Consider the following 18,114-nt stretch of genomic DNA (forward strand, 5'->3'; position numbering starts at 1 on the left):
AGGGAGCTTTACTCTGTATCTAACCCGTGCTGTACCTGCCCTGGGAGTGTTTGATGGGACAGTGTAGAGGGAGCTTTACTCTGTATCTAACCCGTGCTGTACCTGCCCTGGGAGTGTTTGATGGGACTGTGTAGAGGGAGCTTTACTCTGTATCTAACCCGTGCTGTACCTGCCCTGGGAGTGTTTGATGGGACAGTGTAGAGGGAGCTTTACTCTGTATCTAACCCGTGCTGTACCTGCCCTGGGAGTGTTTGATGGGACGGTGTAGAGGGAGCTTTACTCAGTATCTAACCCGTGCTGTACCTGCCCTGGGAGTGTTTGATGGGACAGTGTAGAGGGAGCTTTACTTTGTATCTAACCCGTGCTGTACCTGCCCTGGGAGTGTTTGATGGGACAGTGTAGAGGGAGCTTTACTCTGTATCTAACCCGTGCTGTACCTGCCCTGGGAGTGTTTGATGGGACAGTGTAGAGGGAGCTTTACTCTGTATCTAACCCGTGCTGTACCTGCCCTGGGAGTGTTTGATGGGACAGTGTAGAGGGAGCTTTACTCTGTATCTAACCCCGTGCTGTACCTGCCCTGGGAGTGTTTGATGGGACAGTGTCGAGGGAGCTTTACTCTGTATCTAACCCGTGCTGTACCTGCCGTGGGAGTGTTTGATGGGACAGTGTAGAGGGAGCTTTACTCTGTATCTAACCCGTGCTGTACCTGCCCTGGGAGTGTTTGATGGGACAGTGTAGAGGGAGTTTTACTCTGTATCTAACCCGTGCTGTACCTGCCCTGGGAGTGTTTGATGGGACAGTGTAGAGGGAGCTTTACTCTGTATCTAACCCGTGCTGTACCTGCCCTGGGAGTGTTTGATGGGACAGTGTAGAGGGAGCTTTACTCTGTATCTAACCCGTGCTGTACCTGCCCTGGGAGTGTTTGATGGGACAGTGTAGAGGGAGCTTTACTCTGTATCTAACCCGTGCTGTACCTGCCCTGGGAGTGTTTGATGGGACAGTGTAGAGGGAGCTTTACTCTGTATCTAACCCGTGCTGTACCTGCCCTGGGAGTGTTTGATGGGACAGTGTAGAGGGAGCTTTACTCTGTATCTAACCCGTGCTGTACCTGCCCTGGGAGTGTTTGATGGGACAGTGTAGAGGGAGCTTTACTCTGTATCTAACCCGTGCTGTACCTGCCCTGGGAGTGTTTGATGGGACGGTGTAGAGGGAGCTTTACTCAGTATCTAACCCGTGCTGTACCTGCCCTGGGAGTGTTTGATGGGACAGTGTAGAGGGAGCTTTACTCTGTATCTAACCCGTGCTGTACCTGCCCTGGGAGTGTTTGATGGGACAGTGTAGAGGGAGCTTTACTCTGTATCTAACCCCGTGCTGTACCTGCCCTAGGAGTGTTTGATGGGACAGTGTCGAGGGAGCTTTACTCTGTATCTAACCCGTGCTGTACCTGCCGTGGGAGTGTTTGATGGGACAGTGTAGAGGGAGCTTTACTCTGTATCTAACCCGTGCTGTACCTGCCCTGGGAGTGTTTGATGGGACAGTGTAGAGGGAGCTTTACTCTGTATCTAACCCGTGCTGTACCTGCCCTGGGAGTGTAAGAGAGAGGGAGTGAACTGTTGACAATATGCCGCCCATTAGCCAGTTTAAGGAGGGCAGTGCTTGCGGGAAGAGCCGCTAACTCTGCTAAACTGCTGTTGAATGGTGTAAGAGGTGAGCGGTTTAGAAAATAACAAACCAGGACAACAGAGATGTGGAAAGCTCCACAGGCATTATCTACCTTTCAGGATCGGTCTGACCTTTATTTGTATCACGTTGTGTGTTGTGCTATTTCCGTCTGTTATGTCTGTTCCTTCTTCAATTGCTAACTACAGCAGCTGTAATTTTTATGTGAATAAATTGCAAAGCACTTTGAGTCATCCTGCGCTGCAAGAAAAATGGCCAAGATTTGCTGCTGCCCCGTTGCCAGCCCCCGCTCTCCAGCTCTCCCCCTCGCTGTTGATACTGGGGCCGCGACCACACACAATCCACAGCATTTACCACACCGAGAATACCTTCACAGCCTGAAAATGACTGCGATATTACCGCCCCAAGGGTTTAATAGACCAGTGTGAGAGTCAGCTGGTGCGTTTATCACCTCCATTAATGGAACAAAGCGAGGACAGTGGCCACAGAGGCACTTAGCTCAGGCACTGATGTCGCAGTCAGTTTAAGGCACCAGTCTGGTGCTGTGAGTCAGCAATGTGTCTGCCTCATTCTCCGTCGCATTCTAACACACTCACCTGTGCTGCTGCAGCTGAGAGTTCGCCTCACTAATGGTTTTCTGATGCCCCTGAGTTCAGGGCTCCCCCTGCTGTCCCTCCACTCGTTAACCTCTGCGGTTTAAGGGGTAGCCCCCCATGACCTATGGAGCGCCAGGCGTCGCACAGCGTGAAAGACTCTGGGCCGTCTATAGACATTCACGCTGTTGCATGGAGCGAGTCTTATTGATTTGCAGCTTTGCCCTCAGGCCTGCTCCTGGCCCTGAGAAAGCTAATTGTCCATCTCCCTCGGTGACCACAGCCAGAGATGTGATGGCCACGTGCCCCCCACTGTGTTGCTGCAGCCTCCCCCCCCGACTCTGCCCCCAGTTTAATGTTACGGTTCAGAGGGGGCGCGGTGAAGTGTGTCTGGAATGGGGCAGTCGGATTGGGAAAACAGGGATCAAGCGGATTATCGGGAAACGCGCATGCTGAGCCTCGGTTGTCCGGCAGCTGAAGAGTATCCCACATTGATAAAGTCGCTGTGTATCCATCCGACCCTTACATAAGAACAGAAGAAATAGGAGCCGGAACCTTATCGAATGCCTTGTGAAAATCCAAAAACACCACATCCACTGGTTCCCCCTTATCTATTCTGCTAGTTACAACCTCAAAAAACTCTAACAGATTCATCAAACATGATTTCCCTTTCATAAATCCGTGTTGACTCGGCCCAATCCTATTATTATTTTCTAAGTGCCCTGTTACCACATTCTTAATAATAGATTCTAGCATTTTCCCTACGACTGATGTCAGGCTAACCGATCTGTAGTTCCCTGTTTTCTCTCTCCCTCCTTTCTTAAATAGTGGGGTGACATTTGCCACCTTCCAATCTGTGGGAACCGTTCAAGAATCTATGGAATTTTGGAAAATGACAGCCAATGCATCCACTATCTCTATAGCCAACTCTTTCAAAACCCTAGGATGTAGACCATCAGGTCCAAGGGATTTATCAGCTTTCAGTCCCATTCATTTCTCCAGTACTATTTTTTTACGAATACTAATTTCTTTCAGTTCCTAATTCTCGCTAGACCCTTGGCTCTCCACTATTTCCAGAAAGTTTTTTGTGTCTTCTTCCGTGAAGACAGACACAAAGTATTTGTTTAATTTCTCTGCCATTTCCTTATTCCCCATTATAATTTCTCCTGTCTCAGCCTGTAAGGGACCCACATTTATTTTCGCTAATCTTTTTCTTTTTACATACCTATAGAAGCTTTTACAGTCTGTTTTTATGTCTCTCGCGAGTTTACTCTCATATTCTATTTTCCCTTTCTTTATCAATTTCTTGGTCCTCCTTTGCTGAATTCTAAAACCCTCCCAAACCTCAGGCTTACTACTCCTCCTTTGATCTAATACTATCTTTAATTTCTCTTGTTAGCCACGGTTGGACCACTTTTCCTGTGGGATTTTTGTGCCTTAAAGGAATGTATATTTGTTATAAATTATGTATTAATGATTTAAATGCTAGCCATTTCTTGTCCACCGTAATACCTTTTAATGTAGTTTCCCAATCTACCTTGCCAAAGTGCCCCTCATAGCTGCATAGCTTGCTTTGTTTAGATTTAAGACCCTAGTTTCAGATTTAACTAAATCACTTTCAAACTCAATATAAAATTCTATCATATTATGGTCACTCTTCCCTAAAGGCCATTAATTAACCCTTTCTCATTGCACAATACTAGATCTAAAATAGCCTGTTCCCTAGTTGGTTCCTCTAGAAAACTATTTTGCATGCATTCCATGAATTCAACCCAGTATTAAAAGATGCAGCAACTTTAACACTACGATGAGGGAGCGATGGGCTCATGTTTTCGGAGGGGATCACCATCCATGAGGGAGTGACGTCCACAGACAGCAGAATGTGGAGAGACTGGAGAAGCTGGGATTGTTCTCCTTCGGCCAGAGAAGGTTAAGGGGAGATTCGATTGAGGTGTTCAAAATGATGAGGGGTTTTGCTAGAGTAAATAAGGTGAAACTGTTTCCAGTGGCAGGAGGGTCGGTAACCAGAGGGCACAGATTTAAGGTTAATTGGCAAAAGAACCAGAGGGGAGATGAGGAAACATTTTTTTACACAGCGAGTTGTTGTGATCTGGAATGCGCTGCCTGAAAGGGCGGTGGAAGCAGATTCAACAATAACTTTCAAAAGGAAATTGGCTAAATACATGAAAACAAAAAAAACTGCAGGGCTATGGGGAAAGAGGGAGCTTTACTCTAACTTTACTTTAACTATCTGATCAGTGGTGACAAAGGTCCTTTACATTTGGTGGGGAGTTTCTTGATGTTCCAGAGGGACTATACTAAGCAGAGGATGCCAGCTTCCAGCGCTGGCCTGTGCTGAGTTCGCTGATCAACAGTTGGTCTCAGTCCCCTGGGCTCGGGATGGAGGGCAAGAATCAGCCGGGGTTCCCGCCCCGATCACGACCCGTGATGTGATTGTCTGGATTCACCCGTGAATAACGTGCTCTTGGAGCTGGGGAGCAGGGGGGTCTCCCGGCCCCCGTGAAGCCCGTACCCTAGTGTCAGTCTGGGACTTCAGGAGAGGAGGAGGAGACTGAGGAACAAAAACAGCAAAAGTGCCTGGAGGGGAAGTGCCTGTTCTGCTCATATTGAGCAGCAGTGTGTTTGAGACCAGGTGCAGTGAAGTTTACATGCTAGATTTCTGTTTCCTACCATCTGTGTTTGTATTTTTTAACGTACATATTTATTGCAGATGACGCCATTGTTCATGTTTAAATTTAAGAGTAAATTCATCGCGTCCTGCTCACATCAGGGAGCAAAGGTCAGAGGTAGGACTACAGCACTGCAGAGATTCACTGGCACGCTCTCCCTACACATACAGCTCTGCACTGGGAGCCTGCGTCAGAGACCAGGCTACAAGAGATGGATAAATACTTGAAGAGGAAACATTTGCAGGGCTGTGGGGAAAGAGCGGGGGAGTGGGACTAATTGGAGAGCTCTTTCAAAGAGCCAGCACAGGCACGATGGGCTGAATGGCCTCTTTGTGTGCTGTATCGTTCTGGCGCCATGGTCCTGACTCTCAAACCCACTCTCCCTTCGATTGCAGCTCAGCACTGGGGGTATGGGTCAGGGGTGGAGCTACACTGTGGCCCTGATTCCTGAACCTGCTCTCCTCTCGAGCATAGCTAGGTGCTGGAAGCCTGTGACCCGTGAATTTACCCTTTAGTTTCAGCCGGTGTTGTGGTATTGGTAACCATGGAGACCAGGTCTCTTCCCACCCAGTAACCCTGTCCCCAGGCCTCGAGCTTCAGTATGACAATCCAACAGGGGCCTGGTAGCACAAACGGAGAGCCTTGTGCTGCAGAGCAGGCAGCCCCAGCGTTCCATCCAGACAGCGTGCTGTGTTGGCCGTGCGCCACGCCTGTTGCATTCAGACAAAGGTGTGTATGTGTCCAGTGACAGCCCCGGGAATCCATTTGCACAGGCTCCTGCATGTAGCATTCACACCCCGCCTCCTGAGGCAGCTTGGTGTCTCCAGCAGCTCGCAGCACTCCGCTCCGCCAGGCCAGTCTGCTCGTGGTGGATTTGTGATGGAGGACGGTTCCGTTCCGTGTGACGCTGATCGGGCGCCTCGCAGAACAGGCCCCCTCACCTCCCCACCCCCTGTATTGGGTTGCCAACTCTGACTGGACATATTCCTGGAGGTTCCATCACATCACCTGCCGGCCCACCCATGGCCAAACAGCCATTGTTCATCTCCAATATTTTAATAACTCGGAAATAAAAGTGTTTAAAGAAAATAAAAAAACCACACTTTCTTTTAACGCCTCAATGAATTTTTCTCCCGGGGTTTTGTTCCCAGCAAGTGTCCGGGAGATGAATCTTGAATTCCTGGAGACTCCAGGGCAATCCTGGAGTGTTGGCAACCCTGGGCCCGTACTTTGTGTTAATCATTGCTTTCATCCAAGGGAGCTGGAAATGTGGAACTGTTTTTATTGCTTTTATTTTATATTCAGAGTGTTCTCTGTAACCTGTTAACATTGGGCAGCCGATGTTAGTTGCTTTATACCGTTCAGCTTCATTGCGTCTGTGTATTGTTTGGAATGGTTTTTTGCTCTGTGAGTTTTTGCGTTATTCATGCTGCACGATCTGTTTGACTGGTTTCATTTTTTGTTTCTTTTGGGTTTTTTTTGTCTCTTGCCTGTTTCAAGCTTATTTTTTCTTCCCACCAACCAGATGCTCCCATCTCTCCGTCTCCCACCATCAAGGCCCCTTCCTCCCCTTCCACTAGAGCAGTCACAGCCCCCGCCACCATAGCAACCAGCACCGGCAAACCGGCCGCAGTCTCCAGGGCCCGAGGTACAGTATCAAGCCTGCATTTCTTTATCGACTAGTTGCCAATTTAGCCGAAAGTAGTGAGTAGTTTTCGTAGATGGTGTTTAGATGATTTTATCTCTTTAACGGATCATTTGTTGAGTGGAGCCACGAGTGCGATGCTTCAGGTGGGCCTGGACCGCTCTGTGGCGGCAGAGGCGATGGGCCGGGCCTACACCTTACGATAGCAAAATACTGCGGACGCTGGAAATCCGAAATAACAACAAAAAATGCTGGAAAAACTCAGCAGGCCATCTCGTCTGGTTTTGAATACCTCTTAATGTCTCTTCACTTCTCTCTTGTTCTTTCATCCCCATTTCCCAACCCCCAAACTGACCTTTAATCTGTTTCATTGCCTGTGTTTTTTCAGTCCTAATGAAGGGTTTCGACCTGAAACGTTAACTCTGTTTCTCTCTCCATGGATGTTGCCTGGCCTGCTGAGTTTTTCCAGCATTTTCTGTTGTTATTTCGCGCTTACACCTTGCCTGATACTGCGCTCCATTTGACTTCGGTGGAATGTAAAATGGGGGCTGGGTTTAAAGTGTCCCAGCCCGAGCCCCCACCCCCACAACGGTTCACTTAAACCAACCCTCTACTTTCTCTGTCAAATTCAGGTCCTCACTACAGATCTGATTTATTTTATTTCGCTTAAACAAATGCCCTCCCCCCCACGTTATTCTGGACACTCCACGGGTTCAGGCAAGTGGGTAACTGAGTCCCCGAGAGCAGGAAATTCCCGGGCCCGCTCCCCGCTAACCAGCTGTGGGGATTGTCGCACAGCCGGCCGGACGCCCCGGGTCAGGAGGAGGAAGCTCGGCCTGTGATCCAGTTCCCGCTCCCTGATCCACGGCCCCCTTGCTGGATGGTGCCTGTGTGTAAATCTGGGGATCGGGGTCGGCTGTGATTTTGCCCCTCACTTCTCCCCGACTCCCTCTCCCCCCGCCTCAATGACCTCAGACATCTGGGGGGCAGTGGAGGGTGCCGAAACCCAGTAAGGAGTCAATATCGGCAGGAGAGGGGTAAAGTAGGGGAGAAGAGCACATTGGTGCGATGGAGCCTAACTTCACTGATGAAATGCTTCCACCTAGTTTACTTTTAAAGGTGCAGTGACATTAGGGGTTTCTGGTAAAGGAAAAACAAACTAACCAGAAAGGTGAAATTCCTAAGGTGGGCTCAATCTTTTCAGTCGCACTGTGTATAAAGAGTTCACAATTGAGAAATTCAGGACTTTTTCCTTTTCTTCCAATAACTCGTGTTAGGATACAATTAGTCAGCCACCAGGAGCCTTCTGGTACCTCATTTGTTCCTGGGATCTGGGCGTCGCTGGCAAGGCCAGCATTTATTGCCCATCCCTAGTTGCCCCTTGAGAAGGTGGAGGTGAGCCGCCTACTTGAACCGCTGCAGTCTGTGTGGTGAAGGTACTCCCACAGCGCTGTTGGGGAGGGAGTTCCAGGATTTTGACCCAGTGACAATGAAGAAATGGCCGATATATTTCCAAGTCAGGATGGGAACTTGGAGGTGGTGGTGTTCCTAGGCGCCTGCTGCCCTTGTCCTTCTAGGTGGAAGAGGTCGCGGGTTTGGGAGGTGCTGTCGAAGAAGCCTTGGCGAGTTGCTGCAGTGCATCTTGTAGATGGTACACACTGCAGCCACGGTGCGCCGGTGGTGGAGGGAGTGGATGCTGAGTCCAGTGGCAGGAGCACCAATCAAGTGAACTACTCTGGCCTGGATGGTGTCAAGCTTCTCCTGTCAGGCAAGTGGAGAGTACTCCATCACACACCGTACTTGTGCCTTGTAGATGATGGAAAGGCTTTGGGGAGTCAGGAGGTGAGACACTCGCCGCAGAATACCCAGCCTCTGTCCTGCTCTTGTTGCCACAGTATTTATGTGACTGGTCCAGTTGAATTTTTGGTCAATGGTGACCCCCAGGATGTTGATGGTGGAGGATTCGGCAATGGTATTGCCGTTGAATGTCAAGGGGTGGTGGTTAGACTCTCGCTTGTTGGAGATAGTCATTGCCTGGCACTTTTGTGGCGCGAATGTAACCTGCCACTTATCAGCCCAAGCCTGAACGTCGTCCAGGTCTTGTTGCATGTGGGCATGGACTGCTTCATTATCTGAGGAGTTGCGAATGGAACTGAACTGTCATCCGCAAACATCCCCACTTCTGACCTTTTGATGGAGGGAAGGTCATTGATGAAGCAGCTGAAGATGGTTGGGCCGAGGACACTGCCCTGAGGAACTCCTGCAGCGATGTCCTGGGGCTGTGATGGCTTCAACCACCACAACCATCTTCCTTTGTGCTAGGTATGACTCCAGCCAGTGGAGAGATTTACCCCTTGTTCCCATTAACTTCAGTTTTACTAGGGCTCCTTGATGCCACACTTGGTCAAATGCTACCTTGATGTCAAGGGCAGTCACTCTCACCTCACCTGTGGAATTCAGCTCCTTTGTCCATGTTTGGACCAAGGCTGTAATGAGGTCGGGAGCTGAGTGGTCTTGGCGGAACCCAAACTGGGCATCAGTAAGCAGGTTATTGGTGAGTAAGTGCCGCTTGATAGCACTGTCGATGACACCTTCCATCACTTTGCTGATGATTGAGAGTAGACTGATGGGGCGGTAATTGGCCGGATTGGATTTGTCCTGCTTTTTGTGGACAGGACATACAATCAGATTGTACCGAACCATTCCTCAACATTTGTAAGAAAATAAATCAGAACGGGAAATCAATGAACGATGGGAACTCACTGCTTTTATTATAATCTCCGGTCCGCAGAGCAGGTCAGTCATTGTTACATGTGATAAACCGAGCTGGGGGTTATCCTGCACACTGTAACATTAGTGCATCCGTCCCGGCCACAATTAGAAAGAAAGGAAAGACTTGCATTTCTATAGCGCTTTTCACGACCTCAGGACGTCCCAAAGCGCTTTACAGCCAAACAAGCACTTTTGAAGTGTAGTCACTGTTGGAATGTAGGAAACACGGCAGGCAATTTGCACACAGCAAGATCTCACAAACTGCAATGTGATAATAACCAGATAAATATTGGCCAGGACACCGGGGAGAACTCCCCTGCTCTTCTTCGAAATAGTGCCGTGGGATCTTTCATTTCCACCTGAGAGGGCGGACGGGGCCTCAGTTTTATGTCTCATCCAAAAGACGGCACCTCCGACAGTGCAGCACTCCCTCAGTATTGCACTGGGAGCATCATCCTGGATTTTTGTGCTCAAGTCTCTGGAGTGGGACTTGAACCCACAACCTTCTGACTCCGAGGCGACACTGAGCCACGGCTGACACCCGATTTATTGGATGGTAGACTGATTTTGTGTTATTATGTTAAGACATGCAGGACTCAGAGACAGAAACATAAGAACAGGAGTAGGCCATTTAGCCCAATTACGTTGGGTTCCCAGTAGCCCGACACTCTAGCCTCAATTAATCTCCCTCTCGTGCAAAGTTCCTGGAGAAATCAATCTTTACCAAAGGTACATCTCTAATAAATCAATAAAGGCATGAGATAATGTGTACTGCTTTAGATAAATTATCACAGAAGATAAAAATATTGGAGCATAGGAACAGGAGTAGGCCATTGAGCCCCTCGAGCCTGCTCCGCCATTCAATGAGATCATGGTTGATCGCTGATCTAACTCCATATACCCGCCTTTGGCCCATGTTCCTTAATACCTTTGGTTAACAAAAATCTATCAATCTCAGATTTAAAATTAACAATTGATCTAGCATCAGTTGCCGTTTGCGGAAGAGAGTTCCAAACTTCTACCACCCTTTGTGTCTAGAAGTGTTTCCTAACTTCACTCCTGAAAGGTCTGGCTCTAATTTTTAGACTCTGCCCCCTAGTCCTAGACTCCCCAACCAGCGGAAATAGTTTCTCTCTATCTACCCTATCTGTTCCCCTTAATATCTTGAAAACTTTGATCAGATCACCCCTTAATCTTCTAAATTCCAGGGAATACAACCTTAGTTTGTGTAATCTCTCCTCGGAATTTAACCCTTGGAGTCCGGGTATCATTCTGGTAAACCTACGCTGCACTCCCGCCGAGGTCAATATATCCTTCCTAAGGTGCGGTGCCCAGAACTGCTCACAGTGCTCCAGGTGTGGTCTAACCAGGGTTTTGTACAGCTGCAGCATAACTTCTACCCCCTTGTATTTTAGAGTTATTGGAGTTTAGAAGAATGAGAGTTGATCTCATTGAAACATATAAGATATCTGAGGTAGATTGACAGGTAGATGCTGAGAGGCTGTTTCCCCCTGGCTGGAGAGTCTAGAACCAGGGGTCACAGTCTCAGGATAAGGGGTCACCCATTTAGGACTGAGATGAGGAGAAATTTCTTCACTCAGAGGGTGGTGAATCTTTGAAATTCTCCATCCCAGAGGACTATGGAGGCTCAGTCATTGAGTATATTCAATGATTCTATTATAAAAGATGTAATAGCAGAGCACTTGGAAAGCAGTGATAGGATTGGACAAAGTCAACATGGATTTACAAAAGGTAAATCGTGCTTGACTAATCTACTGGAATTTTTTGAGGATGTAACTGGTAAAATAGATAAGGGAGAACCAGTGGATGTGGTGTATTTGGACTTTCAGAAGGCTTTCGATAAGGTCCCGCATAAGAGATTAGCGTGCAAAATTAAGGCACATGGGATTGGGGGCAAGGTATTGACTTGGATAGAGAACTGGTTGGCGGATAGAAAGCAAAGAGTTGGAATAAACGGGTCGTTTTCCGAGTGGCAGGCAGTGACTAGTGGGGTACCGCAAGGATCGGTCCTAGGACCCCAGCTGTTCACAATATATATTAATGATCTGGACGAGGGAATTGGATGTAATATCTCCAAATTTGCAGACGACACAAAGCTGGGTGGGAGGGTATGCTGTGAGGAGGATGTTGTGAAACTCCAGTACGATTTGGACAGGTTGGGTGATTGGGCAGAAACATGGCAAATGAATTTTAATAATGTGGATAAATGTGAGGTTATCCACTTTGGTGGCAAAAACAGGAAGGCAGGTTATTATTTGAATAGCAATAGATTGGGAGAAGGGGAAGTGCAAAGAGACCTGGGTGTTCTTGTGCACCAGTCGCTGAAGGTAAGCATGCAGGTGCAGCAGGCGGTTAAGAAGGCAAATGGTATGTTGGCCTTCATAGCAAGAGGGTTCGAGTACAGGAACAAGGATGTCTTGCTGCAGTTGTACAGGGCCTTGGTGAGACCGCACCTTGAGTATTGTGTGCAGTTTTGGTTGCCTTATCTGAGGAAGGACGTTCTTGCCATGGAAGGAGGGCAGCGAAGATTCACCAGGCTGATACCTGGGATGGCAGGAATGACGTATGAGGAGAGATTGTGTCGATTGGGCTTATACTCACTGGAGTTTAGAAGATTGAGAGGGGATCTCATCGAAACCTATAAAATTCTGTCAGGCCTGGACAGACTAGATGCAGGAAGGATGTTTCCGATGGCAGGGGAGTCCAGAACCAGGGGTCACCGTCTAAGGATAAGGGGTAAGCCATTTAGGACTGAGATGAGGAGGAATTTCTTCACCCAGAGAGTGGTGAACCTGTGGAATTCTCTGCCACAGAGGGCGGTGGAGGCCAGTTCATTAAATATATTCAAGAAGGAGTTGGATATATTTCTTAAGGCTAAAGGGATCAAGGGATATGGGGAGAAAGCAGGGACAGGGTACTGAATTTGGATGATCAGCCATGATCTCATTGAATGGCGGAGCAGGCTCGAGGGGCCGAATGGCCTACTCCTGCTCCTAATTCTTATGTAGTCTAGCCCTCTAGATTTAAAGGCCAGCATTCCATTAGCCTTTTTGATTATTTTCTGTACCTGTCAATGACATTTTAATGATCTGTGTACATGGACCTACGTCTCTTTGGGCCTCCACTGTTTCTAACCTTTCACCATTTAGAAAGTACTCTAATGTATCCTTTTTAGGTCCAAGGTGGATGACCTCACACTTGCCTATATGAAATCCATTTGCCACAGTTTTGCCATTTCACTATTAATATCTCTTTGTAATAAAAGGCCTACTCCTGCTCCTATTTCTTATGTTCTAAGAGAGAGCGTGAACGTGAGGAATAAATGACCTCTGCCTTTCTGTGGTACAGATTGAGGTGGTGAGCAGGCAGATGTCCCACTGACAAGGCCCGAATCAGCACCATGAAATGGACTTTATTTGCACAGATTTCAGCTCCACAGTTGTAACAGAAATAAATTCCACCTAAATGTTTATGACGTCAAAAATTGGACTGGCACACACGCCTCCCTGGAGTGAAAGGTCAAAATATAAACTTGTGCAGAAGCTGCGTCCCCGTCACAATGCAACTCCTGAGAAGTTCCTGTCGCTCGTGTCTGTGAAATTTGAGTTGTGCAACCCTGATAGTTTATCTTCCCTAAATTGTCATTTCCCAACACTGTGGCCCATGTCGTTTCCAGGCGATATGATGGGATTGAAAGCCTGTGCTGGGGTATATGTTGTAGGGCTGTGGCCTCAGCCAGGAGCCCAGCTTGTGACTGTGCAATGTTTAGCTGCCTGCTTGATATCTGAGCATTCGGGGAATAAATCTCAAGCCGTGCTCAGTGATTAAAAATAAAATAAATGGGGGAGAAATTCGGTGGAGTCGCAAACGGGGCGCCCAGCTCGCCTGGGCGCCGGAATTAGCGCAGCGATCGGAGCAGTTGCGACCGCCGGAAATTCAGCTTGAACGCCCCAAGAGGGATACGGGGCGAGGCTCGAGGCACTGAAACTGAATATCGCAGCGCAACATGCCGCAGCGCCACACGCTGTGGCACGGCGCGCTGCGGTACTGCAGGCCTTCCTCCCATTCTTAAGGGGGAGGGGCCTGCACCAGTGCGATCGGAGATCGCGAGTGCTGGCAAAAGAGCCCGGCACCAAGGAGAAGTGCCGGGCTCTCGGAAAATAGCCGGCACTGCCACGGGGGGAGATCAGGAGGCCGGGGAGGGAGGTGTTGGCAGGCGGCCGCCGAAAAAAACGGCCGCCCCGCACCTCCACCTTAATTTGCGCCACCGCCGCCACAGGTAGGCCCTGTGAAACGGGCGCGAGTTGCGAACGGCGCTACAGAGGCGGGCGCTACTGAATATCGAGATCAGGACGGTAGCGGGGCGCTGCGCACACCGATGACGTCATCGGTGGCGGCGCAGCGCAACAGGCTAACGCCGTCATTAGCGCCCCAGCTAAATATCGCGGGAGGCATGGCCAGTGGCGCTAAAGCCACTGAGTGCCCTCTTTAGGCGCTAACTGGTGGCGCAGCCCACCGAATTTCTAGGCCAAATGTGCTTAGCGCTGTCCGCCTTGCAATTAGCTGGGGCTATGCTGGACCACTGCTCAGATCGCATTTGCGAACCCCATCTGTTAGAAAATCAGAGCATAGCCAGGTACCCGCTTTAAATAAAAAAAATCCTCCATTAGTTACTGTGAGTCTCAGCAAGTCTGTTTTATTCTGTCCAGTAAAGATTAATGGGCCTGTCACCAGATTGACACAACCACTGATTCAGGGGTGTGGTGGAGGGGCGGGGTCAGGTGTGGTGTGGGAGGGGTGGGGTGCAGGCGGGGGGGCAGGGTGGAGTGTGGACGGGGTGTGGTGTGGCGGGGGGGTGGGAAGGGTGGGGTGCGGGCGGGGTGTGGTGTGGCGGGGGGGCAGGAAGGGTGGGGTGTGAGCAGGGTGGGGTGTGGGAGGGGTGGGTTGCAGGCGGGGGGGTAGGGTGGTGTGCGGGTGGGGGGAAGGTCTGGGTGGTCAAACGCACCCCACTTCTGAAATGTCTATGATTTTATTTTTATATCGGGCCATTCCTCAGTTCAAATGACCGTGCCTGAGAAAACTTGATAGAAACACAGAAACAAGGAATGTTCTTGCAGCGCTTGTCAGTTCCACAATTCGAGTGGTGAATCAGCTGGCCTTGCAGTTCATAAGAACATAAGAAATAGGGAGCAAGTGGAGCAAGTGTCAGTAGGGGAACATTTAGGGAACAGTGATCATAATATAATACGGTTTAGATTATCTATGGAAAAGGATAGGGCGCAATCTAGAGTAAAAATACTCAATTGGAGGAAGGCCAATTTCAGTGGGTCGAGATTGGATCTGGCTCGGGTAAATTGGGATCAAAGATTGGCAGACAAAACTGTAATTGAACAATGGGCTGCCTTTAAAGAGGAGATGGTTCAGGTACAGTCGAGGTACATTCCCACGAGGGGGAAAGGTAGGGCAACTAAAGCCAGAGCTCCCTGGATGACGAAAGAGATAGAGAGTAAGATGAAGCAGAAAAAGGGGGTGTATGACAGATGCCAGGTTGAGAATACAAGTGAGAATCAGGCTGAATATAGAAAGTTCAGAGGGGAAGTGAAAAAGGAAATAAATGGGGCAAAGAGAGAGTATGAGAATAGATTGGCAGCTAACATAAAAGGGAATCCAAAAGTCTTCTATAGGCATATAAATAGTAAACGGGTAGTAAGAGGAGGAATGGAGCCGATTAGGGACCAAAATGGAGACCAACGCATGGAGGCAGCGGGCATGGCTGAGGTAATAAATGAGTAGCTAAGCCACCAGGACCATATGAGATGCATCCAAGGATGCTGAGGGAAGTAAAGGTGGAAATTGTGGAGGTACTGGCCTTAATCTTCCAATCCTCCTTAGATACGGGGCTGGTGCCAGAGGACTGGAGAATTGCAAATGTTACAACCTTATTCAAAAAAGGGTGTAAGGATAAACCCAGCAACTACAGGCCAGTCAGTTTAACCTCAATAATGGGGAAGCTGTTAGAAACGATAATCCGGGTCAAAAATTAACAGTCACTTGGACAAGTGTGGATTCATTAAGGAAAGCCAGCACGGATTTATTAAAGGCAAATCGTGTTCAACTTGATTGAGTTCTTTGATGAGGTAACAGAGAGGGTTGATGAGGGCAATGCGGTTGACGTGGTGTACATAGATTTCCAAAAGGCGTTTGATAAAGTGCCACATAATAGGCTTGCCAGCAAAGTTGAAGCCCATGGAATAAAAGGGACAGTGGCAGCATGGGTACGAAATTGGCTAAGTGACAGGAAACAGAGAGTAGTGGTGAACGGTTGTTTTTCGGACTGGAGGAAGGTACACAGTGGGGTACCCCAGGGGTCGGTACTAGGACCACTGCTTTTCTTGATATATATATTAATGACTTAGGATTGGGTGTACAGGGCACAATTTTAAAATTTGCAGATGACACAAAACTTGGAAGTATAGTGAACAGTGACGAGGGTAGTGATAGACTTCAAGAGGACACAGGCTGGTGGAATGGGTGGACACGTGCAGATGAAATTTAACACAGGAAAGTGCGAAGTGATACATTTTAGTAGGAAGAACGAGGAGAGGCAATATAAACTAAAGGGTATAATTCTAAAGCGGGTGCAGGAACATAGAGACCTGGCGGTATATGTGCACAAATCGTTGAAGGTGGCAGGGCAGGTTGAGAAAGAGGTTAAAAAATCATATGGGCTTCATGAATAGAGGTATAGAGTACAAAAGCAAGGAAGTTATGATGAACCTTTATAAAACACTGGTTTGGCCTCAACTGGAGTATTGTGTCCAATTTTGGGCACCGCACTTTAGGAAGGATGTGAAGGCCTTAGAGAGGGTGCAGAGGAGATTTACAAGAATGGTTCCAGGAATGTTGGATTTTAGTTACGTGGATAGACTGGCGAAGCTGGGGTTATTCTCCTTAGAGCAGAGAAGATTGAGGGGAGATTTGATAGAGGTGTTCAAAATCATGAGGGGTCTAGACAGAGTAGATAGAGAGGAACGGTTCCCATTGGTGCAAGGGTCGAGAACCAGAGAACACAGATTTAAGGTGATTGGCAAAAGAACCAAAGGCGACATGAGGAAAAACCTTTTTACACAGCGAGTGGTTAGGATCTGGAATGCACTGCCTGACAGGGTGGTGGAGGCAAATCAATCGTGGCTTTCAAAATGGAAGACCGGGAGACAAGGCTGGAAACTGAGGGGAAGTGGCAGAGATGAGAGGCAGCGGAGGCCAGAGCCCGCTCTGTGCAATCTCTCTCACATCGGGCCTTTGGAAGCTGAGTTAAAGAGGACTTACTCTGTGAGCCTCAGCTCTTCTGCACGTGGGGCTGACAACTCTGGTTGGGTGGTTACATCACATGAGCCCCACGCTCCTGTCATTGGTCGCCTGACACGTCCATCCTCACGGAACCCCGCCCCCCTCCACCATTCGGAGAACGAGCAGACCCTTCATTACCCGATTCAATGATGCTTAACTGTCAGTCAAACTGCCTTTATTTCCCATGGTTGATACTTTTCTCCCGGGTATGCTCACAGCAGTCTCCAGGAAATTAACCTTTAACTCCTGGAGACTCCAGGAGACTGACAACCCTAGCTGTTTATTCACACCGAAAGGACCTAAAGATCTCGGCGCTCCTCCAATTCTGGCCTCATCAGCACCCCTGATTTCCATCACTCCACCATTGGCGGCCGTGCCTTCAGTTGCCTGGGCCCTCGACTCTGGAATTCCCTCCCTAAACCTCTCTACCTCTCTCTCCCCCTTTAAAACGCTCCTTAAAACCGACCTCTTTGACCAAGCTTTTGGTCACCTGTCCTAATATCTCCTTATGTGACTTGGTGTCAAATTTTGTCTGATAATTGCTCCTGTGAAGCGCCTTGGGATGTTTTACTACATTAAAGGTGCTATGTAAATGCAAGTTGTTTTGTAAGTTGGAGGTTTGATGGCGTGGGAATGGAATATTGGCATCTTACAGCCAAAATTATACAGCTAAATAATACAGTAAAAGTACTGCTGGAGATACACAGCAGGGTCAGGTACAGACCCTTCAGAATCAGGGGAGGAAGGGGTGAAGAGCAAGTAAACAACAACAACAATTATCATTTATATAGCGCCTTTAATGTCGTAAAACGTCCCAAGGTGCTTCACAGGAGCGATTACCAAACAGAATGTAACACCGAGTCACACAAGGAGATATTAGGACAGGTGAGCTCGGTCAAAGAGGTGGGTTTTAAGGAGCGTCTTACAGGAGGAGAGAGAGGTAGAGAGATGAAGAGGTTTAGGGAGGGACTTCCAAAGCTTAGGGCCCAGACAGCTGCACCACTCACTAAGCCCATCTCAGCCTGATTGTAAGGCAGTGAAACAAGGGAATGAACACAGCTATCACTCGCCCCCTTCTGAAAACACTGCTTGTATAACTTTGCTCCGTCATGCTGTCCCAGTGGTGAGTTTAACAGTCCTCAACGCTGTTAACAACAATCGACCATCTCGTTTGTTTCAGTCCGTGTTTCCAAAATCAATGATAGAAAGCTCATTAGAGTAATGGAGCGATGTTTGCCTTGCACTGTGCGTCTGTTTCAGTGGAGCAGTTCGTACAACAGCCCAACATCTAACTGACCCAGACTGAGCCAGGAAGCGTCATTTTTGCTGTACGTGTGGAAACTGAGAAAAATGTCCATAAAAT

General features: G+C 48.5%; 1 protein-coding gene across 4 annotated transcripts in view; it reads left to right on the forward strand.

Moving 5' to 3' along the window:
- Nucleotides 1-18,114, forward strand: part of cadm2b (cell adhesion molecule 2b) — a 767,796-nt gene that overhangs the window by 687,671 nt on the left and 62,011 nt on the right. For 3 of the 4 annotated variants that reach the window (XM_086007323.1, XM_086007320.1, XM_086007321.1), the window contains exon 8: nucleotides 6,489-6,611. The exons of the other annotated variant lie outside the window; for it this stretch is intronic. In XM_086007323.1, the coding sequence (XP_085863449.1) occupies nucleotides 6,489-6,611 (123 nt within the window). The remainder of the gene's footprint in view (nucleotides 1-6,488; nucleotides 6,612-18,114) is intronic. 4 annotated transcript variants of the gene reach the window in all.

Source organism: Somniosus microcephalus, chromosome 14 (assembly GCF_052327205.1).
Source record: "Somniosus microcephalus isolate GS21.2 chromosome 14, FLI_Smic_1.0, whole genome shotgun sequence".
In the NCBI taxonomy this organism is placed as follows: domain Eukaryota; kingdom Metazoa; phylum Chordata; class Chondrichthyes; order Squaliformes; family Somniosidae; genus Somniosus; species Somniosus microcephalus.